A 27,690-nucleotide genomic window follows, 5' to 3' on the forward strand; every position below is an offset into this window, starting at 1 on the left:
GTGTGATAAATGGTACACTACCAAAATATACTTTTAAAAAATTGCAAATACAGTTAATCCACAATTTTAAATATTTAAAGATACCTGGAATGTCATTTGAGACTCTTATGAAGTCTAAAGCCCTTAAGTTTCTGCCTTATGACACAGATATATATCTATAATCCCATTCACATTGCACACATTTTTAAATACGACTCCCAGGATGAAAAGGAAAAAAAAAGCCTTGCTTAGAAAGATAAATTCCCATGTTTTCTAAGGTAAAGATAAGCTGCTGTGCTGCATAAAAAGAGGAAATTCTGGTTACATCTGAACTGGTTCGCTGTACACTGAAGCTTAATCTGAACACAGATGTGGGCTGAACAATAAACACAGTTTACATACTGGGGATATGTAATGTGAAGCCCAGGAGGATACTACTGTTCCTAAATCAGGTTGCCAGCTGATCACATCTACAGAGCTGAGAGATGAATAACTGTTTGCTGTAGGCACCTATTTATTTGGCAAGGGAGAAATAAGGGTCATTTCTTTTGCTTCCATAATAAAGGCTTCTGACTTTGGTTAAAAAAATTGGGTGACTGTAAGACTGAGAGGCTGGAGAGCAGCCAAAGGCTTCCAAGCTTGAGTCCTTGGAAGTATATCTGCAGGTGCCTCAGAGGGATTTATTAAGATAAGCTTGCCCAAAATTTTAAAGTACTTTCTGCTTCATTGGTAAACAGAACATTCCTATTGTACTTCAAGAATTTCTTCTTCATTGGTGCCTTCATATCATCATGCAAAAATATTTCAAGACATTTCCAAAAATGCAAAATCTCTTAACACTGCCATCTGCAGAACCAGAACAAAATGAACAAATGTGTACTGACTTTGTGAATGGAAGATTCTGTTTCAGTGACTAGACTATGCAGTAAATGCCCATTAACCATCCATCTGATCATGTTTAATTTTCACCGTTTCCACCAAAACCTCATTGACGACTTCTGCAGATTACTGACATGCAGCTGGTCTCAGTTTACGTGACTAGTACTGGGTGTAGTTATGTAGCACAGCTAAAACCCAGCAGACTACAGGCCAGATTTTCATTTCATTGCAAATATTTTACCATACATTTAAATGGCTGAAAGATAGGGGTTTTTTTTGTTACTTCCACAAATTCATCCAACAATCATGGATTTGAATCACTACTGAAATATGCTGCAAAGGCTTCAGCTAACTTGAGGAGAATGAGGAAATCAATGCATCCTAGACTCTTACAGGACATTTACATTTCTAATTCTGACAGCCCCTGCCTAGCCCAAAGAAGAGTTGCTCATTGTTTTTAGTTTAAAACCAAAATTTCCATTCCTTCAGGAAAGTCTCACAGGGAGCCCTGTAAAAACAAGAAAGTCAGCTGATATGTAGATAACCATTCAATCCATTCCCACTTTCAGATTAGGTATTATTAACGAGACTGAAAAAGGCATTCCAGAATGCTTTTTCTGCAGCTGTCTAAAGATCAGCTCCACAATACCCACCTGATGGGGAGAGCTCCCTCGGCCACTGGAAAATGAGGAAGAAAAAACCCCAAAAATACTCTGAGAAACATGAATGACTATTCATTTTCATACTCAAACAAGATTATTGGTATTGCCTCTGCATGCCATGAAACACACTACTGCTGCTGCATCTTATAATTCCATGTAGAGCATGGGCCTGCTCAGTTTTAATCACTCGTGTAAATAACTCTTTTGACCCACGGCTCATGTTCCTAACAAAATCTCTTCCCATTGTCTGAAAAACAGCAGGTTTCATGGAGCTATAAGCAAAGGAAGTAAGCAAAATGTCAATCAACAGTCTGAAAATGCACTTGCTGTCAAGGCAATGCAACATCTCTCACCAGTCATTCAGCTTTTGCACATTCCATTCATCTCTCGCAACACTTTGTCTTCTCCAGTGCCCAGAAAAGCTAAGTAAAGGAACCAACCTTAATTTACAAACAGCAATAGGCTGGAAGCCTTTATGGAAAAGCTGTGTATGCAGAGGGCAGGGCCTGATTCACACATTAAGTTAAAGCAGCTGGAACTCCCTCTCAGGTGAACTCACGACAAACACACTGCTAATTTTAAACACTAAACCCCCTCCACATCATGCTCTTGGGGTTCTAAGGCAGTGGCAGCTCTGACTGTACCTGCCCAGCCCCTTGGAGCTCCTCCACTCTGCTTGTGGCCCAGAACCGGGGCCATCAGCACCTGGCCCAGTGTCACCAGGTCCCCACAGCCCTGCCCTCCTGGGCTCACACCCTGTTCTGTCCGTGTCCCGATGGAGGTGCCCAGTGCTTGGGGCTGGGGTTGCCACCTGGCTGGGGCTGTGGGAGAAGTTGGGCTGCCAGGTCACCTCCTGGTATCCAGGGAGCCTGAGCCACTGCACCTCAGATGTCTGCGCTTTCATCTTATTCCTAAGTAAAAAAAGGCTCATGAAATTAGGACATACGAGGGGGGGAAATTGCAATTCAAACTTTTACATCTTCCTGAGTGAGATCTAATACTTCTAAAGCAGAAGATAAAAATAATTTAAAAATTGAGATTCTCTTATAAGTTGAACAGAAATAAAAGGTCACAAAAATAATTTGCTTTCTCCACCAAAAAGATAGACCAGTTATCAGTGACTAGTGGATCATCTAATAGAATATTGCTATTTTATTGAAAACGGACACCTTCCAAACCATCTTTTATTCATTCTTTGGCAGAAGTTGTTTCATTTTTCCTAATTTTTCAATATTAAAATGAAGGTCAAAAAGGACCATCTCTTGTCATTTACAAAGTTATTCAACCAAGTCCATTGCATTAATTACAGACTCTATACTGCTTGAAATAAGAAAGAAAGAGTAAAGCCAAATTAATGTGCAAAATGTTTATCTGAAACTTAGATTTCTCTTGAAACTATGATGCCACACTAAGAAAGCCAATTTACAAAATGCAATTGTTTCTTCCTACAGTGACAAGTAACCAGCCAGCAGTATTACTGGTATTTTATTGATGACTACAGTAAAAGAACATATAAAAACATCTTCTGTAGACTAATTTACAGGTTTTTTCCTCCATGTTTCTGCATGTATCATTTCTTGAGCTCATCTTTGTTCCACTTAAATGTTCTAAAAACACTCTTTGTCTTGAAAGGTCTGCTTTGATTAAGACATCCTTACTTTTACTCTGCAAAAGTTAGGAAACCACTTCACCATGCCACAACTTTTTTTTGCTCCCAAAACCCAGAATCAACTAAATTAAAAAGAAAGCTTTCCCCAAGCTTGAGTCCTTGGAAGTATATCTGCAGGTGCCTCAGTTTTACTAATCATTGCAGATGCACTGAAATGTAGAAATTAGCTTTCCGGTCTCCATGTACATACCTTCTCTCTCATGCACCGCACATTTTAAACATCTGACAACAGTTTTATTTTAGGACGGTTAATCATCCATGAGTATTTACTTATAAAAGCCTGTTTTCAAGGGAACCTAACTAGACCATAAAAATTTGCTTTAGGCAGAGGCAAGCACAAAACAAAAGTTAATGCATTTAGTTTGTTTCCAGAATAATAATAACTTATTTGAGCACTCCTAAGTCATTGACATCAGTGGATCCACTAAAAATTGCTTCTATTTTTAAATTAAATTTTGCTAACCAGAGTGTAAAGATGCCTAACAGTTCTGATATTTATTCGAGGTCGGAAGTATTTCAGAGAAAGGCAAAGTCTGGCAGAAAAGACTTTGCCTGAGAAGAGAGGGGCTGTTATTACAAAAGGCTCCTTTTTACAGATCTCGCAGAGCAGAGCTGTCACTGGAAAGAAAGTCTGCTGTAGGTCATGCTATTGCAGTGTTTTTCTTGCACATCAGTGAAAAGTCAGAGTGGTGTTTTCAAGTGCACTCAGTGCCCACCTGCTTCTCCTCTCACTAATATCACCATCACTAACATTCCCTGGGGTCCAGTGGGAACTCAGGTGAGTCACACTGAACATCTTCTGAAAACATTTTAATAATGGCTTTAGAACATTGTTTAAAAATAGGAGTGTTTGTTTTTCTAATGCCACCATCACTGTCTTTTCTCCATGTACTTTTCTTTCTTATTTCAGATGTATTGACCAACTGTCTAAACCACTGGTTTACTAGTTGGTCCAATACAATTATCTGTAGACAGCTATAACAGTGATCTTTAGAATCAAACAGAATTTTTGTATTGTAGTGTTATACATACAGGGTATTTACATAAGGGCATGATACACTATCCTGCCTGCAAAACATTTTCCCCATCCATATCTACCCCAGACTCAAGCCCCAAAATTCCTTTAAGAGCTTCTTTATATTCTTTAAAAACTAAGAAACTGCCACAGTCAAAGTTCATTTGCTAGAAGCAGGTGCTTACTTAAAATGTATCATATCTATAAAGCCTCCCAAACTCCTACGCATTGCTACCAAATCCTACCAGGAGTACTGTTTATGCACAAGCACACAGGGAATACGTTGCCCACACCTTTATTCTCTCTTTTTTTGCCTTCATTTCTTCTTTCTTTGTTTTCCACTCTGCTCACTCCCCGCCTTTTTTTTTTTTTTTAGTGTCTTTATTCTCAGAATATTTTTCTATTTGTCCCAAGAGCAACATGAGTCAGACCATATTAAGACTCAAGTCTACACAAATCCCTCTTATCCATAAATAAAAGAAAGAGTAGGGATGGCCTTGGACTAAGCCTCTAATCTGACCTCCCCAGAATTTACAGATCTTTTAAGGAGAAAGTTCAGATCTAACTTGATTTTCCCTAACCAGGACCATGTATATACATGTACAAGCAAAGCTTGTCACATTTTAGATGAGAGTTACGTAAGAAAAGTATAAAATTCTGAAAAACATATCAAGAATGAAGAAAAATGAGAAGTGCACACTGGAGACAAACATACAAGTGACTTGAAAAATGTAGGGCTTTTTCTCGACTACTGAGAATGCTAGAAGTGCCAATAAGACTCGCTACACTACAGCACATCAAGGCAATGCTTTTCAGCTTGGCATAACATTTTGACAAGTCATTTAAGGCCTTAAACTTTAATGAATATGGAAGCAATAATAAAAATGCATGACATATACAGTGTGTGTTTGCTACCTAAGAGAATGTTTTTCTACCAGAATGTGTTCTGCCTGTACTCTCTCAAAATGTGGTTGGTTATCTAGAACTCACAAATGCTCTTAAACTCAATGCCTTATTATAAAAGTCTATATGATTTTATTACCTGTGTACACAAATACACCCACATTTCCCACCCACCATAAATATCCATCAGGAGGGAAATAAGGAATCAAACTTCCTCCTCATCCATTCTCAACAACTACAGTAATCTGATTTTCACCATTCAGCGCTCACTGAATGCAGGCACTTATGCAGGTACTTATTACTAGTATTGCTAAGATACTAAGTTAAACCAATTGAGGGGTCAGCAACAACGTTTCATAATAGGGTTCAGGTAGCCTTTTGAAAAATTAACTCCTGAAAATGAGGTCTTGTCCCCCTGCAAAGAGCTGCATTCTTCTGGGCAGTACAGTTACGCAAGAGTCTTAGAGAAGTGTAGGACACAAAAGTTCAGATAGTGCTAAATAGTCTCCTCCCACTTTCCAATTACCTTTCTCATAAACACATGCATTTTCCTGCTGAGGCATAAAACATGTCTGTTAGTCTGAGCAATGCCTTAGATCCAAAGAGTGTCAAACGTGGAACAACTAAATCTTTTAAAAAGTCTAATGAAGTAAATAGCAGAGTATACAATTCTGCAGTTGTGCATATATTTCTAGGATGCATGTCTTTGGCATATTTTTGTTGTAAAGCCGATATTATATTTATTTTTTTCTCTTAAAAAATACAGACAAACATTTGGAGAAGACTGAGAGTGTTTTAGTTCTGTTACTTTACAGCTTACATGAACAGATTAATCTTTGTACTTCCATCAAGATGAAAGCTGGATTTTAAAACACTCACTCAGTTTTTATCTCATCTGTCTTAATATCATAAAATGGAAACACCCTTTTTAACCAGCAGAACCATCAATCAGTTCAGAATAGCCTTCAAGTAATTTCCAATAAATATCATTATATTGCTTTTTCTCTCCCATAACAATAAAAAAAATTGGCACATTTGGGCACACCATCCCCAAATGACTTATAAGAATATATTGTCCGTCCATCCATCCATCCATCCATCCATTCATCCATCATACTCCTGGGAGTATAACAGTTATAACGCTATGGTTAATAACATCCCCTTCAAAAATCATGTTTCATTTTTGAGAACATATTATGGGTCTATAATGAAACTAGGCTACATTTTCTTTATTGGGTAACTTTCAATTTTTAGAACTATGCAATTTTCTCCAGGTATGTAAGAGCCCACCCACACAGCAGAAAAAAAATGTCAGGAGCTTTGGAAGGGGACAATACATGTCTAACTGTGATATATTTATAGTCAAACACACAGACCTACAATCTTTAAACCAAACTCTCCTCATTATGCATGACATGATGTATCATGTTCATGTGATGATTATTCATAGAAATCACATCAGTTACTCAGAGACAAAACTACTTCTGAGAAGCTCTGGCTTTTACTCTGCATTTGTTTAACCCTCACTTATGACCAGGGCCATTCAATTGCAAGGAACAGACTGGAAGCAATTCTGTTTATTTCCTTGGAATATTTCTTAGGATGAAGAAAAGAAATCACACTTTTTATTTGCCCCTCAGTTACAGGTGATGAATATTAAGGCTCTGGCTAGTGCCAATTACAGCCCATTTTGGAAAGACTGGCATGCTTTTCATTACTTCCTCTGTCCTTGGAAATGGAAGAGTTTGTTTATGTCTGATTTGGGAAACTCATTGCTTTGTGATGCAGAAATAGAGCTCAGTTAAGAAAAATACTCATCCTTCCAGTGTATCTCCCTCTGCTTTCTGACTCCTTTATGATATTTTTGTGGCTCTCTCCTAGCTGGCTATGTCTCCACCTGCCACACCAGCCCTGCACTTGCCACAGTGCCTGGGCTCCATAGTGTACTGTAAGTGTAGTGGTGAATATTTGCGCTGGTTTAACATAAAATCACAACCAAAACCCAAAGCAATGAATCCCAAAGAATCATTCCCCTTGTCACAAATAAATCAGAGAAGAACCTTCTCCTACAATTGTGTCCCTGACATGAATAAATCCTGCCTGGGGAAGCAGTCAACACAAGCAGAGTGAGTGTGTGTGTGTGTGCGTGTGTAGACTTGCAACAGATACTCTGCTATGAACTTAGAGATCATTCCAATCTCCTTTTCAATCTACCATGGATCCAGATAAATGCTTATAAGTGTATCTTGAAATTTTTCCTAAATGATACAACAGGAACACAAATTTTTATCCCAGTAAATAATTACCATATCCTTACTCTGTTAGTTCTTCATGCAATTCATTGCATGCTCTCCTTTTACAGCCTCTCTACAGTCCATAGCACTCCCCAGTCCATATACAGTTTGCAAGATCTGCTTTGCCTCTCTTCTCTTTGCTTCTTTTCACCAGTTTCTCTCCCGTAGCACGTTAAGTACAAATTTTTTTGCTCCATTTCCAAAGTTATTGCCTAACTTGGCCTACATTACAGACTTAACCCAACACTTAAAAACCTCCTCTACCTTCTCTCTATAAAAGGACAGGCATGATTCTGATTCTCTCATAGTGTATCCAGTCACTTCCCTATGCTGAACACTACACTTCAAATACTTTATTTCACACATAATTTTTTGAAGTGTCTTAATTTCAGGAAAAAGAAAGAAACGTATGCTATCTCTACACAACTGTGGTGCATAAGCATTCAACTCTGTATTTTTAAATTAATTTCAAGAAACTTGAAACTTGGCCTCTCTAAAAATATAGGCCAGCAGCTCTTCCAGGAAATGAAAGAATCAGCTACTTGCTTAGGGATTTATACAACATCTACATTTAGAGTTTGGATTAAGAGAGGGGGAAAATGTGTCTGTCCATCTAACCACTAAAGTGTGTCTAGCTACATACTAAAGGAGCTACAACTTCCTGCCATGCTTGAGTAAGCTCTGCTCACGACAGCTCATTGTACTGGGACATGATATATGTATTTTGTAGACACCTCAGAGAATGAGAACAAATCTTGCTGTAAGCTCTATTATATGATACCCTAGGATTTTCTTTTGCTCACTCGCCTATGAAAGACTGTGATAGCTATAGTCATTTTCCCTTCTGCATCTCTAACCTACACAACTCTAACACATTCAAAAAGGCAGGAGGGAATAAACATCCATCCTCTGATGTCTCCTGTGAACTGCTTTTTCTTATGACAATTGAAATTGAACTTGTAAAATTCTGATGAGATAAGAAATGTTTTATTGGATGGCACAGTGGTCATGCACAGTGGCAGAAAGCTGAAAGATGTTAAAATGTAGAAGTTATAATTTCTAATAATTGTCTGCCACACTTTGACTAGCTCTTTGTTTCTTTTTTTTTCCTGGATATCTTGTTCATTAGAAATAATCAGCTCTTGTAATTGGCATATATATATATTTGGCCACTCTAAGACATGGCATTCTCAGATTCAAGCATAAGATTTTTTTTCTCAGGCTTCTTAAGAAACGAGAAAGTATTTATACAAATCCATCTCTTCAGAGTTTCTCCTAAGAAAGTTAGGATGAGTTTTTGACTGCTATAGAAAAGCGAGATTCTGTGATTTTTCTGAAAGGATTAAGCATTTTCAGTAAAAATCTCCATCATATCTAAAGGTGACTCCTAATAAAGTCACAAGCACTAAGGAGGAAACAGGTCCCAGTTGACAGGTCACTGGAGATAGAAACCTGGAAAACTGGATTCAATTTTCAGTATGGTATTGACTCCCTGAGTACCTGAGCAAATAATTTCACTTCCTCAGGCCTTTGTGTAACTCCCTCTCTCTGTAATATAGGAGTAATACACCTTGAGATCCAGCTAAAGAGTGTGACACGACATGTAGTCCAAGATTCACTAATGGAAGATCAGAGCCTGTATGAAAAGCTAGGCAAGTTATTATTTGTCATCTTATAGATTCTTCTAAAAATAACTATTTCCACCAAAGACTTTGCATATCAGTTACCCTGCACAATAAAAAATATTAAGAACACACATAGCCACAGGAATTTGATTTTAGGTGTACAGGCCGAAGGAAAAGAATCATGGTATGACAGCTCAGTACAGTATAACACGGTAGAGGCCACTATCAAGCATGTCTAAATACTAAGCTGCTTTTCAGGTTTACTTCACTTTCCCCCCTCTACAAGATGACTACAAAGTAGGAGTTATCAAAAAAATCAGCTTCAGGTAAGCTCCTGCTGACTCAACATTGAATTTTTATCCCTCAGATGGGAAAAAAATGTCCAATTATAAAACAGTGGTGTTAAAATCACCCTGCATTTCTAGAGTCCCATGGAGAAATACTGCCAAACTTCAAGGAGATATGATCTTGTTCTCACTCCCCCAACTGAAAGTGAAGTTTGCATGGGAGCAAACAGATGTGGGCATTTGGCAGGCATGGCCTTCCAGGAGGAGACACCAGCAGGGCGTCAGCTTCACTGAACTGCAGGGGTTGACTCAGGCTTTCTCAGAAACACGAGCTCCTACTGTCTTTCAAGATAAGAGATTTGAACATCATCATGCATGGGTTTCCAAGGGCTACAGAAATGAGCAATTGCATTCACTTCATTATCTGAAGGCTGTGGCTTGGGCAGGGACACCTCTCACTAGACCAGGTTGCTCAAAGCCCCATCCAAGTGGCCTTGAACACTTCCAGGGATGGGGGACCACCGCTTCTCTGCCTTTTAACAGACTGCACTAAATAACTAAAGCTGCTTCACTTTCTCAGATGACTTGGAATAAAAAAGGATAATGTTTAAGTATTTTATTTCCTTAAGAGTTTTCTAGGAATATATTGACAGTTCAGTGGGCTTCCATACTAGAAGTACTTAAAAAATTCCTACACTATTGCTGGAAAACTTGTTTTCTAAAACAATGGCTTCATAATACCTATCCCCTAAGGAGACACAGAATACATTTAGTACAGTAATCTGGAATTAGGTTTAAGTACAAAAGAGAATTAAAAAAAAGAGAAATGTTCATGAAGGGCATTACTATTGATAAACTGGAAATTACATGTTGCCCTAATACTTCTGCAGTTTCACTGAATGCTTGTGAACAGGAAAGGAGATCCAGAAGTCGGACAGATGAAAGACCAAGAAATGACACAGGCATTATTAACTCAGTTATATCATTAGGCTTACAGAAAATGGATAAAATACGTGTAATAGGGATGATGAGCTACTACCTTTATCTGCACAGGTTCTGAAGTACACTTCTTGTGGCATACATTGTCTTGCACACCAGAATAGCTGGATTTGTTTATGATGACTCATGCTGCTGCTCAAGAGTGCTCAAGGCTTCTGCCTGTGGCCATCCATCTCACTCAACAGGAACACACCAGACTCTGCACATTCCTCAAGGATTTCAAGAACCATTAAGCATGGGTGGCTTAAGGCTGCATCTGGTAGCTTACACAACTACAACATGTGGAAATAACTCCCACAAAATCCTGAATGAACAGGAGGGTCTAGGACTTTATGCAGAGACATACTGGCCCGTCAGAGACCTACTGAACCTTCTCTTGGTGCTCTTCTAAGTGCTTTCAAGCTTCAGTCAATACCCTGGGTAGAGTGACTATCTTATCAGTTTTATTCTCAGTTCCCAGACTCCTCTAACATAAAGGAGACGGGAGCTCCTCCTTAAAAAAATCACCAAGCTTGGAGCTAATGAGACTGTCTGCTTGTGGCATCATTGCCACAGAAGACTAATTACAGATCTTCAGCTTCAGGAAGAACTGCTGGTGATTAACAATAGAAGAAAAACATAACTTTTTTTTTTTTAAATTTTTTTCCACCAGAGAGTCTTCCTCTTTTGCCTGCCCCAAAAGAAAACCGATATCTGAGAAAGAACTGAACAATGTGCCCCCATTACTGAGAGAGATATACCTACTGCAATGCAGCTTTTAAATGCTCGTAACTAAAAACCTTTAAGTTGTGAGGTAGGAAGACCTCAGACTCCTAACACAAGGGCACATTTCATTGCCAACACTGTGGTTAGTAGAAGAGAATTCTGCAAGCTAATTATTCTTCAATATAATTCATTCTTTCACCAAAATAAAAAGGATTCCCCTCTGGGTGCAGCTCCTTCTTCTCCCTCAGGTACCTGGCATTGCTGAAATTGAAGGCCATAATTCAATTAACAAAGAATGGGAACTCTTTATGAAAATTAACCATTCAGAAACAGATGTTGATGCCACAAAAATGCGGGTACTCCCCATGAAGCACCACTGGCTGTCACGTGGATGGGAAAATGCAGAGACATCTGAACTTGGAATTACACACCAGGTGAGGTAACTATACTTACATCTGCAGACCACCATTCAGTGAAGTGCTTAAGCACATGCTTAGATTTCATTAATCTGCCTTGCCATGTGCTTACTTTATTCTGTACTGGCAATATCACTAGCCAGAAGGTATACAATTTCACACTAGTGCACTCTCCCTGATTGCTAAACCACCTTTGGATATCTGTGATTTCTTATGGCATGCACAAAAGCAATGCCTAGATTTCAGAATTTCAGAATTGTTAGGGTTGGAAGGGACCTCTGGGGATAATCCCATCCAAAGCCCCTGCCAAGGCAGGGTCACCTAGAGCAGGTTACACAGGAATGCATTCCAGGAGTGTCTGGAATGCCTCCAGAGAGGGAGACTCCATGACCTCCCTGCGCAGCCTGTCCAGTGCTCTGCCACTCTCAGTGTAAAGAAGTTCTTCCTCAAGTTGAGGTGCAATTTCTTGTGTTTTAATTTATGGCCATTGCTCCTCGTCGTGTCACTGGGCACCACTGAGAAGGGACCAGCACCACCCTCTTGGCACCTGCCTTTGAGATATTTATATGCACTAACAAGATCGTCTCTCACTCTTTGCTCTAAATAGGCCCAGCTCCCACAGCATAAGAGAGATGCTCCAGACCCCTGATCATCCCCGTGGCCTCCACTGGACATTCTTCAGTAGCAACTTGTCTGTACACAGCACTCCAGAAGTGGCCTCACCAGGGCTGAGTAAAAGGGCAGGATCACCTCTCTTGACCTGCTGGCCACACTCTTCCCAATGCATTCCAGGATACCATTGGCCCTCCTGGCCACAAGGGCACTGCTGGCTCATGCACAATTTGTTATCCACCAAGACTTCCAGGCCCTTCTCTGCAGAGCTGCTCTCTAGGAAGTCAGCCCCCCAACCTGGGGGATCTTACACTTGCCCTTGTTGAACATCATTAGTTTTCTCTCTACCCAATTCTTCAGCCTATCAAGATCCCATTGAGTGGCAGCCCAGACTTCAAGTATATCAGCCCCTGCCCCCGGTTTCATATCACCAGCAAACTTGCTGAGGGTACATTCTATCCCTTCATCCAGGCCATTGATAAACAAGTTGGATAAAACTGGACTCAGCAGATTCCTGATTACAGTCCTCCAGCTGATCACAACCCTCTGAGCTCTGACACCTAGCCAGTTCTTGATCCACCCCACTGTCCACTCACTGAACCCACACTTCCTACGCTTACCTGTGAGGATGGTAGGGGAGACAGTGTATTTCCAGGTATAGTAAATAAAATGCAAAAGGAAGCCACAGCTGTGAAACAGACTCCATGGCAGGGACTGGAACTCATGCTCACCATTTGCAAACCAGCACTGCTGAGAAGCTGATCACAGACCAGGACAGCTCATGTCACTCAAGGTTCAAACTGATAAATGCCGCTGCGAGGCTTCACGTCTAAAAAGCAGCAATTTAAGGACAGTTGGAAACACAATGCCTACATATTAACAACTTTTGAAAGTTTTGTGTTCACTTTCGGTGGGAATAGAGTTGAGGATGTAAAATCAACATAGTGAGTTCTGATTCTGCGCCCCTCTTCCAGATTTTTCCATTTTGTAAAGCTGTTGTGGAATCTCACCAGAAGAATGATTAGGGACTTTTCCTTCTAATTTCATATAGAGTATAGGATCCCATGGGCAGGGATGCCATTCACTACACCAGGCTGGTCAGGGCCCTGTCCAACTTGGCCTGGGACACTTCCAGGGATGGGGCATCCCCAACTTCTCTGGGCAACCTGTTCCAATGTCTCACCACCCTTGCAACAAAGAATTTCCTCCCAATATCTAATAAACCTACTCTCCTTCAGCTTAAAACCATTGCCCCTTGTCCTATCATTATCTGCCCATGTAAAAAGCCCCTCTCTTTCCTTTTATAACCCCCTGTAATATATTTGAAGGGTGCTCCAAGGTTTTCTTGAAGCCTTCTGTTCTTCAGGCTGAATGATCCCAGTCTTTCAGCCTGTCTTCACAGAAGAGGTGCTCCAGCCCTCTGATCATCTTCATGGCCTCCTCTGGACTCACTCCACCAGGTCCATGTCCTTCCTGTGCTGGGGACCCCAGAGCTGGATGCAGCACTGCAGGTGGGGTCTCACCAGAGCTGAGCAGAGGGGCAGAATCCCCTCCCTCACCCTGCTGGCCACGCTGCTTTGGATGCAGCCCAGGACACATTTGGCTCTCTGGGCTGTGAGTGCACATTGCTGGGTCATGTCCAGCCTCTCATCCACCAGCACCCCCAAGTCATTCTGGGCAGGGCTGCTCTCAATAATTTCTTCCTCCAGTCTCTACTTATGACTGGGACAGGTGCACTTGGATTTTTTTGAACATCATGAGGAAGATTGTGGGCCCACTTCTCAAGTTTGTCCAGTTCCCTCTGGATGGTACAATTTCTGATGGGAATTTATCCATCACTGGTTTAAAGTAATTTACTCTTGCTCTAACATTGCCCTTGAGCTTAATCAGACCCTTTCTCTCCCTGGCATTTACTCAGTGCATTCAAAGACAGCAATCATTTCTCCTTTCAGCATTTTCTTCTGTGAGGTTACGTGAGAGACTACAACAAATTTCACTTTGTAAGGTAACAAAAACATGAAAAAAGATAAAAGTGGACAGAACCACTATTTCTGAATGTGGCCACAGTCTTCTGTATCAGGAGATTCCAAATTCTTCTCAATACATACTTGTACAGTAGTTCTAACATACCTACTCAGTCTACCCGTGTCTCCCCAAGCGTCCCAGAATCACTTAGAGGTGGGAGGGAGTCTCAGGAGTGCAGCCTTCCCATCAGGTTTTGAACACTGCCAGGAACAGAGATTCTTTGGGCAACTTGTTCCTGTATGCAATTTGTAATTATCTTCAGAGTAGAAATTTTTCCTTACAGTTACTCCAAATCTTCCATCTCAGTTTAGGGCCACTGTCTCTCATTCTTCTGCTGTGCAACTCAAGAATAAGCCTAGCTTCTTCTTCTTGACACACCCTCACAGATCCTGCAAGATTGTTTCCAGACTCCTCTTCTTACTTTTAACAGAAACATATTCAATCTAAATCCCTTCATTTTAGTATTAAGAGTAGAAGCCCGTGCACTCCCCTGAAGGTCATTGGCCCAGCTGCAATGCTGGCAAGTATTTTTGACTGGAGCCGACATGAGAGTGACAGACACATTACAGCCTTAAAAGACAATGAAGAATTCAATCCCTGATCACCATCTGCTCTTGGGATATTCTATTAGAGCAAAGAGAGTCCTGAAGTAATGTAATCAGTTGTTATCAACATGAAAAAAATTTGGATTGCCAAGTCAATCACTTCCCATGGCAAAGCTGAATAGTTCTACCTAAATCTTGTTTATCAGTGCAGTACAGCATTTTCCCTAGAACCTCTGAGATTACCAAATATTATCGTTCTTCTGCCCTGACCCTTTTTGAATATTAAGAGTAAATATTGAAAATCCATACAGTTTACACCACTGCCCTGGCACATGCAAAATTAACAGCGATACTGTAAGGGATTGCAAAAGCCTAAGCCATCTCACAAAGGGATTGAATTGAAGAGACAACGCATTTTCAAATATAACTGAGGCCAGAATATAGACGCTCACCTTCTACAGCTTCAACTATTGCCAGTACTCAGATGTGAACAGAAAAGACCATTATTAAATTTACCTCTAAAGGATTCTATAAACCCTTCAGGTCAACAATTAAGTGTTCAGCATTTTGATTTTTTTGATTTTGTAGTAGAAAATAATTTATCATCTACTATCACTTCAATTTCTACTGCTTTTACATTCAGGATAGGAACAATAATATTGATTTTCCCTGCTATATTTTTGATTGTATGAAATAAAATATTTTCCATTAATTTTCTTTCCAGATAAGGTTCTGTCACAGATTACAGACTTCTGATACTTGTTAGATTCCCTACAGAACTTTCTGTAAGCCAGATGGGGAGTGGAAAAAAATTGCATACCCCTAAACTATCACTGAAATCCATTTAATACTCAAAGAGGAAAGCTGTTACTGCCAAACTCGGGTGAAATTCACCTCAAGCAAGGCAGTAAGATGCCTTCAGAAAGACACTGAGTGGGTAGAACAGAATCCCAGGACTTGAGGAATTTGGGCTAACACAATAAAGCTGAACAAAGAGGTCAGCACAGCAGTGATTTCAGGGTGATGCACAGGCACACTGCAGCAGATATCACCCCAGTAGATTCTAGTGCTAAAAACCCGTCCACTTTGGTCATTGGTACAACAAAATAAAGATGAAACATTGTGAGACCCAAGAAGAATGTGATTCTGTGATTCTATGAATAGATGAAGCCAGAATGACTGGGCATTGATGAATTAATGCTTCATAGCACACTACTGTGACTGCTGGGAGGAGACAAATCCTGGGAAAAATCTTCAGGGCAGCAGTGGCTGCTTAAGTTAAAGCTAGAACATTTTAGACAAAACTGAACTAAAAAGTTAAGATAAGATGATGTACTGAGAATAGACAGTTGATGGGATCCAAGAAAAATCCAAAGGAAAAAAAAAAGGAAAGTAGAAGAAAAAAGATTAGATAAAGAAAGTAAGATCTTGCAGTATGATGACTGCTTAGTAAGGAGGATGGCATCTGATAAGGCAAGCCACAGAAAGTGTTAATAATTATTCCTCTGAGTCCCCTTACTTCTTTGTGTCTAATGGTTGACCTTGAAATTCAAAACATTGCATTGCTCCTCCCAGGTGTTAGATGACAGACAAATATTTTAAATCATAATCCTAAAAATACTACTGAATCAATCTGCGAAGTATGAGTCTATGACGCCTTCATACAGACAAGCATTTGCATAATGTTCCTTTTTTAAAGTATAAAAATATGGCACCTGGTAGAAATAGAAAGCTTACTGAATTATGTACAAAATATTTAAATCTTTTGGTCAAATTTGGAATCCATATTAACGGTCTTTTAAAGTGCTTTTGCCTTTTTTTTTTTTTCCTTTTTGGCCAAAAATCTATTCACAAACAGCTTAGGAATTCTTTAGCTTGCTACAAAGTCCTCATATAGGAGTAAAGTCCTACCCGGGAAAAAACCCAAACAGAACTGGAATGAACACACACACACACACACTCTCCAGCTCTGCTCCGTTCAGTTACAGAATAAAGACAAGTGAACACACAGCAAGTGAAAATACTGCTCTGGTCTTCCTCAGCTTACCAACATTGTCAAAACAGGATACAGTTTTACCAGCTTCCTATTGATCCCAGCTCATGCATCAGCTCCTACCAATAAACAAATGTCAAAGACAAACATTTTGCATCTTGCTGCTGACCATTTAATATAAAGCAGAAGAATTGTTTTATAGTACACAAAATTATTAATACTACATTCCACACAAAAGCCCAAAGTATCAGACCACTGCAAAAGGAAGTTTGTTAAGGGAGGGGATGAAAAGATGGATTAAGATTTTGAAGGAAAGAAAAGTAATTGACAAGTTCGGGGAAAAAAACCCCCCAACAAAACAGCTCTAAGATAATCAGCTTTGTAGCAAAAACCTTGCTATGGTTTCCATAAAGCAACAAAATAGATATTATCAGATTGTCAAGATCATATCACAACAGCTAGGGGCAACAACAGAGAGCAGGAATCTCATTGGAAGAGTTTTATTTAGGGCCAAGGTTCTCCTAGATGATCATCCATCAGCAGCTGCAGTAACTAGTTAAAAATCTGAACAAAGATCGAAAAAATTTGTGACCAGAACTGTTGACACTTACCAGGCGCAAACTATTGATTCAGAATCAAACTAGATGATTTCAGAATTTAGAAGTACCTAAGTAATCCAATCAGACTCCTTACATTATCTTCTCTTGCAGACACCATTAAGATGTGAATTTAAAAACAGCTGTATGATTACCATATCCTGCTATAGAGCATGACTTGTTTCTTAACAATTATGAACAGATGAAAATCTCATTTAATAAAGACTATTCTTTTTCACTTGGCAATGATGGTTTGGTATTTTCCTTTCCTCTCTGAAAGATAGGTACTTTATTAAACTGGTTACCTGGAAGCTAACAAATTGATTTAAGAATTTTTTGTTGCCAGTTTGTCTTCCTTATAAAGAAGTAATTAATAACTATTAGATGTCATCCATAAAGTTGATGCAGGTTGCACTTTTAACTGATGCTAAATAAACTGTTTCAATGGATTTGACTATTTCAAAAGCTAATTATTATTTCTAACGTTCAATATAAGCTTTGTATATTTCACAATACACATCTGCTGATGCTGGAATAAGAACAAAATTACAAAGAATGTAGCTGTTAAGAGAAAATCCACCTAAAAGTTTCCTTTTGTAACAGAAAAAAAAAAAAAAACAAAAAAACAAAAACTTGAAAAGTAAGATAGCAAGTAAATCTTTTCCAGGTCAGAATGTTATTGACAAATGTGAATTAATTTTGGATCACTGTTATTCAGTAAAAGAGAGAAATCCTGTGTAAACATGAAGCAACACCACTTCATAGCCACAAATTACCATGAAATAAACCTAAGTCCTTTAGACCTGCAGCCTTTTGAAGGTCACATTTGCACAGGCCCACTACATTATCACATGATAAGAATGACTGAATAATCATTGGTCCAGCTGGATTTTCCCAGGAAAGAATAAAAATACACTCTAGTTTAAGTCTTATTTTAAGAACAGAAGTTGAGCTGTAATCAAATCCTCAAAGTTTCTTACCAAAGAAGGAAACTAAGGCAGCCAAACTATCAACATAGCAATTTTTCTTTTTTTTCTGAGAACCCACTTCAATGCAATATTAAATCTCTGGAGGCACAAACCCCCTTTCTGCAAGGTTTTCTGTGAAGGACTCAGGCTCCCAGAGAAAGGCTTGATTAAGACTTTTCCTCAGCCAATATTTTTGACATTGCAGTGTCTCTGTCCAGCTGAATGGCTGGCTTTCTCATTGGAAAAATCACCAGAAAAGGTATTTATCAAAGAACAAGAAGTTGTATATTTGTGAATTCCACAAGGAGCTTAAGGCACAGAGACTGACTACTTTGTCAACTAGATTGAGTTCCAATAGCGCTCTTTGAGAGAAGATGCCAAACAGGAGAGAGGGCCTTTCAGGACAATAAACACTGTAAGTACTAAATGCATGTTTAAATATTAGATATATGTTTAAATGCCTTCCTTTACAACTGCAATCTTTTTGAAACTGAATTTACCCATCAAAAACATGTATATAGGAAAAGGAGACATTAAATTTCCAGATCCCAAAATTATCCCCTATAAGAGGCACATTCATTAAGGATTTTCTTCATTGAGTGCAAGCCAGGTCTGCTTCTTGCACATGAGGCACTACAGAACTGATCGGATAACTCATTCTTGAGGTTCCTGCAAATTTCAAGGAACTGGCTGCCAGAGAAAAACTCAGAAGTTGAAGGTATATACACTGAACTTCCCATTAAACTTTACAAGCACAGACACAAACCAAATCAAATAACATTGGCACAAAGAATTGCAGCAATAAACCCCAGCGAAGATCCCGGTCTGTGAACCTTCTCTCACATCTGCTAAAGTGTCTCCATCTAGGAGCAGATCTTCATGCCAAGTCACTCTGTCTGCACCTGTAAATCGGTTCAGGTAACAGCTCTGGAACTCAAGCCAACCAGCACAGCAGTGCCCATGTGCATGTGGTTGTTCTCTCTTGGCCCCAAGACAAGGTGCTCCCTTCCAAGTGCTTCAGAAGCAGGTCCCGGCCTTTGCTAAGCCTGGGGCGTGCCCAGACGCCATCTGCGAGAAGGATGGCTGGCTCCCACTGAAACTGTGCTTGGGACCATGCTAGCTAATTACGTGCACAGCTTCCATAAATATGGCAATATTTATGTTAATTAAGGGCCTTGCTAGTACTGTTGTTACTATTACCATGATACTATGTTTCGCTCCAGTGCAGAGCACAGGATGTAACGGCATTTTGTAAATAACTAAACGAGCCTCACAGTACCCATTCAGAGAAGGACATGGGTTTTACCCAATTTACAGTCTAGGAGACTGTGAGATCAAAAGACCACCCAATATACTTCTCTTCAAGGAAATGGTGGTAAAGACCCAAGAATATGGGATGGAACTCCCAATACTTATTACTCACATTTAGCTGCTGGGCCACTACCTACAATGTTAAATTATTCATCATTTCTCACAGGGAAGGCAGACATGCACTCACAAGAAAAGCTGGGTGTAAGAAAAAGGGTTATCAAAGTATTCACACACTCTTTCAAAAGAGTTCATTAACCGACAAAAATATGCTGCTGTAACGCATTTTCATGTGTAGGCAGCAATTCTTCTCTACGTCCTAGGGCTGGAATCCTGTGTGGGAAAAACTGAACTGCTCAGTATATGTAAAAGACAGGCCTCATTAACTCTTGGGCATCTTCTCATTTCTTGGTCATAAATCCTATTACCTTGTATTACAAACTGCCATAAAACTCACAGATAAAAGATAATTTATGCTCAGTGTACAGAAGCTAATGTTTCTGTACTCCTGAGAAGCACACAACCAGAAAATGAGAAAGTATGTATGTGAAACCTTAAGCCATTCATACTGAGCATGGCTAGCATGATAAACATGACTCTAAGGGCCTTATGCTCTTCAGCCAGGGTATAGTCTAATGGTAATTGATATTACCAAATTTCAAACATAAAATGTATGAACTCTTGCATAAAATATCCTGCTTATAAAGACTGATTACTCCTTATTAAAAATTCAAGCTTTCCTCCTCCCCCCTTACAGAAAGAAATATGACATCTATTCAGTACACAGGTACATTTTTTTTTTTTTAAATTCCAATCATCACATCAGAAAATGCTTCAGAACAAGCATCACATCCTAGAATTCTTACAAAGCCTCCCTGTTTCTGACTCCTATCCTAATTAGTGTTCCATGGCACAGAAAAAGTAACAGCCCTTGGAGCTGACAGAATCAAAGGCAGCTACTCTTTTATTTGCTTTTTCTCTGAAGCAATTTAAAGTCTTCATACTGATTTTAACTGTGTTGGTTATCTGCTCAAAGGAATATTTTGGTTTAGTGAAGACTGAGCAAAAGTGCTCATTTAGGCTGCTTGTCATTAGTTTTCCTTTCTCATTCAGACAAGAGAAAATCTTTCACTGTCAATTTATAAATCCTGTAGCTACAAATTATGTTCTCATTGTTTGAGCCCTTCCATAGGTGCAACTCATTTCATGCCTGCTTTCTTTTCTTAAATATTTGTTTAGTGGTTTGACATATATTGGAATTCATTTATCTAAATTTACATACTTACAGTCTATATATCTATATTTCAGCCTCCCACCCAATTCTTCCATAGAGATCACAGAGACAGGTATTTATGGGATGTAATTATTCCCATCTTTTTTCTCTTTTCCTTACAGGAGCTCATCCTTAAAGGTCAGAAATGAACATAAGAGAGTTTACTTCCTTACAGTTTTCTTCTCTCTCCATGCCAAAACATTTTTATCGATGTATTTCAAAAACTTGCACTGTCTGTCTGTCTATTTCCCAAGAAATGCCTCAGTACTCAAAGTTCTAATTACTCTTACATTCAGTACTTGCAGAAAGTTACTGGCTGATGAAAAAAGGCTTTGTTTACCTGGTCCACCTTGCTTGGTAGTCTGCACTGGAACCCAAACCAGGCATTGTCCTTGCTTTCTTCCTCTTACCACCCTGAAGACTTTTAGCAAGTCTGTAAGCATGTTTCCTGCAACGCTGTGGGCCCTTTACAAGTGTATTAAATATTGATGTATTTCTTCTACTGTAACCCTCTATACCAACACTGTAACAATTTCAAAGCAATTAATAGATTTTTGGTGTCCATAGATACCTACTCACACCGTCCTCCTCTTAGTTTCTGCACCAGTAACTATAAATTCAGCAGCTTGACTTGTTACTCCCCTTGGTATTCTTCCTAGGGCTCTTAAAGAATTACCAGTTTATCTGCTGTAGCCAAGTATTTTAGACTCTGCCTAGGTACACATGACAGAGAACCACCCTCTTGCTATACTGAACCAAAGGTTAACGTTTTCTGGAAGCAAAAACATAATTCTGTTTTGCTCATATATTTTATCAAAAGAATCCAATAAAGATCAGATTCTTCTTCCTGAAGAGAGAAAGGTTTTCCATCAATATTTCTAGAAAAAACAACATGCTCTCAAGTTCATCATTTGCATTAGCAATTGGATCTCAAAATGTTGCTTCATTTATTGCACAGTTTCCAGACTTGCATCTCGAACAGTCAGTGGGTCTCCCATTGTGTTAAACTCCCTCCTACCCTGATTTTAAATTACAAAGGGGGGAGGGGGAAAAAAGAGAATGTCATGATTGTGGCTGTTTGCAAGAGAAAAATATCAGGCTGAACTCCATAAAAAAAAAAAAAAAGAGTACTTGCAAGCTTAGGATCCTTGTTTCTCTCAGTTTATAAACTACTCACTTTTTTACGGAAAAACAACTATTCAGGATTCATGTTATTATATGGAGGTACCACACTTCAGTTGACTGAAGATGCTGACAGTGACAGGTTTAAACCAACAATGAAAAGCAGTGTTGTGTTGAAGTTAGCACTAATATTGTTTAAACGGCCTACCCCTATATCTGCCCCTTCAAGCTGCTAGAAACAGCTTGAAGTTTCCTGTGGAACTCTGCCCATCTACAAAAAAATATTAAATGCTTTTTGTATGGCATTATTAAAAAGAGAACAAAGAAGTTTCCAGCAAACAAAACAATCAGCAACCTCCTATTTCTATTTAAAATGCACAGATCATGATTTTTTTTTTCAAGTTGTAAAGGGTTTAATTATTCACGGAAGACTCATGAAAGCAACCTTAGGCATGGCATTTGAAAGCCGCTTATGGAAAAGATGAATGAAAATAATTAGAAATCTTTCCAGTCCAAGCAAGAGTTTTGTAAGCTAAACTGGAAATTGTCCACTTTATTTCAGCTCTTCAACATGTTCTTAAAAACACTCTAAAGGAAATTTACAGTGGTCAGTGAAGTACTGCACTCACAGATCAATCACAAGCAAGTTACTCCTCAGTTTTAGATTGTAACCGCAGTTATCCTTTATTTCTCTTTTCCCTTCACTCTGATGCCTCCATCCATTTAGCTGTGCAACTAATGATCAGAGTAATTCCTCATCATACTGGCAAAAGAGCTCCTATGCCTACCACCTTTCCTGCAGACACAATGCTTCAAATTTTTAATAGAGCACCTGTCCCTGTGGCTTTAAATCTATATTCTCATAGAACCTCATGAATGCTTTTCTCAAATTACAATGAAGCACATCTGGTGCAAGGTTGTGTCAAATTTACCTGTGAATGTTACTTATATTAATGGAATAAGCTTTCCAAGAGAAATTGGGAAACTTAGGTAAGCTTTTAGAAGCCTTGCCAAGGGGAAAAGATATTTTCCAAAAAATAAATGAAACACTGTTAGAACAGTGTTTGATGTTTAGATTTGCCTTTAATTTAAATCTCAAAAGCAAAAGAGCAGCAAGATCTTTTGTGTGTGTTGTTTTATGAATCAATAAATGCAATAACACATCTGAAAAACCACAGAAATAACACATCTTAAATAAATTCCCTTGTTGATGCTAGATGGATTCCCATCATAAATGAACTGCGCCACTTGGACTGCATAAGAGCTCTGCCTGATGTGTATGTCAGGAACTCCCTCATAACATCCTCTTACATCTTTTCTTTGCTCCTCTTATTGCAGACATCCTTATTGCTACTCAGCATGCAAAAGGGCTGTGTGCTAAATTTAGACTTACTGGAATCTAATATAAAAGGTTAATTTTTTTTTCCCATTTCTAATCAATATCCTCTATTTACCCAATTCAGTTTTTATACTTTCTGATTTTCTTGTTTCTCCCCTTTTAAACAAATCTATCCTGAACAAATTAAACACAATCTTTTCCAAAAGAGGAATTCAGACCCCATCATTTGCTGTCCACTTGCCTGCAATGTATTTTATATTTCAGCTCTGACCCTACAGAACACAACTGAGAAAATGAGCATTTAATGGTGCAAGACCTATCGTGTCAGAGTGGGTGGAAAGTCAGCTTTATTACGAAGTAACTTTTCACAACACTTACAGGTTGAAGCAGGTAAATCAGCGAGCACTCCTGGATAACTATCACTGGAGAAGGAGTGATATTTGTTGCATGAAAAAGGGTTTCTACTGATGCCATTGTTTGGTCAAACCGTCCTCCAAGTCCGCCCAAAGTCACAATCACATCGATCTAAAAGACAGAACGAAGAAAAGTCTAAAAGACTTACGAAGAAAACTCCCAGGAATAGACCCTGAAAATCCACAATAAAATCACATTTTGAAAAACAAAAGAAAAGAAAAAAATAGCTACTGACTATAGAAAGCAAATGTCAAATACAGTTATTTTACTCCCATTACTGATAAATACCATTATGTGATTTTTAAGCTGAGTATTAAAGCACCATTAATTCATGGCCAACATGTGATACTTTTTAAAAGGACATAACCATTCTCCCTAAAACACAGGCCACTCTTTGAAGGTACTTACCTGTCTGTCCCGAATATATAGAGTCTAAGATATATCACTCCATACGTAAGCTCCTCAGGTAAGTGTGGTATATCTGAGCCATAGGATCCCCAGTTCTTTACATCATTTCATTATTATACTCACAGTTCACAGAGCGAATAAAGGAAATTTCAGGTTAGGCCATTATGTGTCATTCTCATTCCTGCCACACAGCATTTCAATGTACAAGCAATACTGCTCAAAGGCTGGCCCTGCTCAAGATTAAAAGTACTACTGTATAGGAAGTTCCAACCCAAGTGACTAGAACATCACCTTTATGATTCTGTTGAATATTGTTTTGCATGAAAATTAAGGTCTTTTCCTTCCTTGAAGAGATATACCAGCTGTCAGGGACAGAGAGCCACAGGAGCACTCTCCAGTCCCAGTCCCTGACACACAGAAAACACCGCCTGACTGCTTGCAATATGCCATGGAGTTGCTCTTGCTCAATTCTGTCACACAGCTGTTCAAGACTCTGAGCACTTTATTTCCTATAAGCAGAAAGGGAGTATTCAAAAGGCTTGGTTAAGAGCTTTTGGGTCCTTAAATAAAAAGTCACTGAGTGCAAATTATTATTATTATTACTTCCATAATGTAGATCAATTATGTTCAGTAATTGTATTTTAAAAAGCTAACACTAAGTCATATCTAGGGCCCTAAGACATTGCAGCTCTGAAGTCTTTAGGAGCTGCTTTGACTATGGCCATCTGGTTAAGTTTCCAACTTTATAGAGCTTAAGCCTATGGTTTGTGTGATTACATGAAGTTTTACTCAACCCAGGAGCCACATAATGGTGCTCTGTGTATCTGGAATGATGTATTAATAGCATCAGCTTCTATTTTTATTACCAGGTCTAGGGCTTTATGATTCTGTTGAATATTGTTTTGCATGAAAATTAAGGTCTTTCCCTTCCTTGAAGAGATATACCATCTTTCTCATCAGCACCAGGAAAATTCTTCAGAGGCCAGAGTGGATCAATATAACACATTATACTAGCAGCAAACACTGAAACGAAAAACCCTATCCTTGTACTGCTGACAGGATGTATTTTCTGTGCAGATTCCAGATCACACAGACCTTATGTACAACCAAGAGAATATGAACGGCAGGAAAACCTATCCTTAAACAGAAGACAAAATAGCAAAAGGTAAAAAGCATGTGTTCCCAGCTAAGCTATACTATCATAAGATATTTTCCCTTTTATTGATTCCACTTTAGAAACAAACTGCTTTTGTTTGACTGGTAATGACTGTGAGTCAAAAGGGCGGATCAATTCTCTGAAAATAATACTACTACTAAGACCCACCAACACCCATTAGTCCCCTACCAGACAACCACCACTAAAATGCTCCCCTCCTTCCCTAATAGAGGCCATAGGGAGAATCTGCTACACTAACCTGGAACCACAGTGAACTTAAGGTGGCTTGACAAAGGATCAGGATCCACATGTATGCTGTTTTTCCTCTAAGCAATGGGACTGAAGCTTAAATATTAGCCTAGATTAGTCTTCAAGAAACTGAGCAACTACTGCACATGTCTCACCATACATCAACTTGTTTCTTTTGGCTTTGATGATTGGTACAATATAAAAGGTAAGAATGAAGGGATTACAGAGTTCCTTTGACTTGGAATTGAAATGATGCAGTAACATTCCAAATGTGTCTTCTTTCCCTTGTAAAACTGCCAGTATGTCAGAGAACCCCTGCTCTACTACTACCTCACGTGTACTTCCCATGAAGTATAGGACCCAGCCCAAGCAATGATGTGCTCAGTAACTGCAGTTGTGGCAGAGACTGCCAGAGCACTGCCATTGAAGAAAAATGCAGCAAAAAAAAATACTTCTTATATTTTCAAGTAATACAGAATCCTACTCAAAGTCCTACTCCTTATTAAATTGTAACAGTGCAGTCTTGTGGATTGGTTACCAAAAGGGAAGAAAATAAAACCAATATAGCATGGAGTAGACATGTTGAAAAGGCATTCATAAACCAGAGGTATGGGGTTGAGGTGTGTTGGAAGAAGGATAATAAAGATATCTGAAAAGGGAATATATCTATTATTTAGGGTTTGCATGGATTGTGAAAATGAAAAACACAAGTATGTATCAGGTATGCAAAGAAACCCAGCCGGAGTATGAGAGGAATAGACAGAAAAGCTGAAATTCTGCACTTCTGTGACAGTTTACAGTACCACCTTTCACTGGATAATCCTGGCAGAAGTGACAGGCATCCAGACATTGTAGGACTTTTATAGCCTTTATCTGAAGGTCTAGGTAGTCATACTTTTTTTATTTAAAAAAACCAAAAAAACCACAGAAAGGCTAAGTGCAAACAAAACCTCAAGAGCCTTTTCATCCTAAAGCTATCACCTCTGTCAAGAAAACCCCCCAGAAAACACAACACAAAAATCACAAACAAAACAATTAGTTCCTTCCCTGCAATCACTGCTTCTCTCACTCTGCCAAGCACTTAAGAAAATGGATGTGCCAGGAAAGCATGTACACAGCTCTTTGTCATTCCAGAACCTAAGACAAAGTGAATACTCAAGAACTGGACATTTGGATATTCCCACACTACAGAGAGGAAAGGCCATTCATTTTAGTACTATGATTTCCTGCATACCACAGGCAACAGAATTAATCCTGTTACTGCTAATGAGCTCAGCAGGCAACATTTGACCCACACGCTGTACTTCAATTGAAATATCCATGCTTCACTTAAATGCCCCATCACCAGTCCCCTTACACAATCTGTTTTCACACTGTGTCATTCGTTTCTTGAAAAAAAAGGACATAAAATCATAAACAACTACAGAGAACAGCTTAGATCATTGCAGCCACATTCTCTTGGACTATCTATAACCTGATTTAAATACAGAGTATCTTTAAAGGCTATCAAGCTTTAACTTAGAAATAGCTGAAGATCTAAGGGTAGGATCCAGTCATCTTTAAATGATACGCCCATATGTTACTATGTCTTGAGAAAGTTTTAGAAGTCACTACCAAAGAGCAGGGCAGTTAGAAGGAGAAGGAAAGCATAAAGTAAGAGTTTGTGCTGGCAATTCAGGGACGTATTTTTTCCTTCTCCCACAAGCTGTAATTTAGAGGGTGCAGTAACCATGGGGAGCTGAGGCTCCTACCACATCAGAATGAAGTTTCTCAGGTTCCTGCTTCCACTCTCACAGAGACTATTGAAATGGACAACCTGCTGTAAAGCCTGTTTGCAGGCTTGCTAAACACTGTGAAAGCTGTCCCAGCTGCCATTCCTCTTTCTAGAATGAATGGGTTAAATACAAAGAAGATCTTCCCTTTATGACTGAGGAACATGCATTTAAGGACACAGGAAGCTGGGAACTGCCTGAAGTGGGTGAAAAGAGTGCAATATCTAGCTTTGCAATGTTAGCATCATCATGACATATAAGAGTGAAGTCCATGGCTCAAACTGACAGCCAACAATGCCCACTCTTTTCAAAACCATGCTCATTATCTCTGATAAGAAATCCTCTCCCCAGGGAGAGGACAGACAACTCAAAGTACTTTCTTCCCCATGAGTTCACTTTCAGCCAGATAACTTGCAAACAAACATGCCGAAGTCTCAGGGACGTGGGTAGATGAAAGGCAACAAATTTACCGACAAC

The 27,690-nt window shown here is 39.1% G+C and overlaps 1 protein-coding gene across 3 annotated transcripts in view; it reads right to left on the reverse strand.

Moving 5' to 3' along the window:
- Positions 1-27,690, reverse strand: part of TPK1 (thiamin pyrophosphokinase 1) — a 309,265-nt gene that overhangs the window by 85,635 nt on the left and 195,940 nt on the right. For all 3 annotated transcript variants that reach the window (XM_042043467.1, XM_042043466.1, XM_042043465.1), the window contains one exon: positions 23,593-23,739. In XM_042043467.1, coding sequence (XP_041899401.1) covers positions 23,593-23,739 — 147 coding nt within the window. The remainder of the gene's footprint in view (positions 1-23,592; positions 23,740-27,690) is intronic.

Source organism: Corvus kubaryi, unplaced genomic scaffold (assembly GCF_017639235.1).
Source record: "Corvus kubaryi isolate FWS band 111438036 unplaced genomic scaffold, C.kubaryi_AGA036_p1.0 37398, whole genome shotgun sequence".
NCBI classification, from domain to species: domain Eukaryota; kingdom Metazoa; phylum Chordata; class Aves; order Passeriformes; family Corvidae; genus Corvus; species Corvus kubaryi.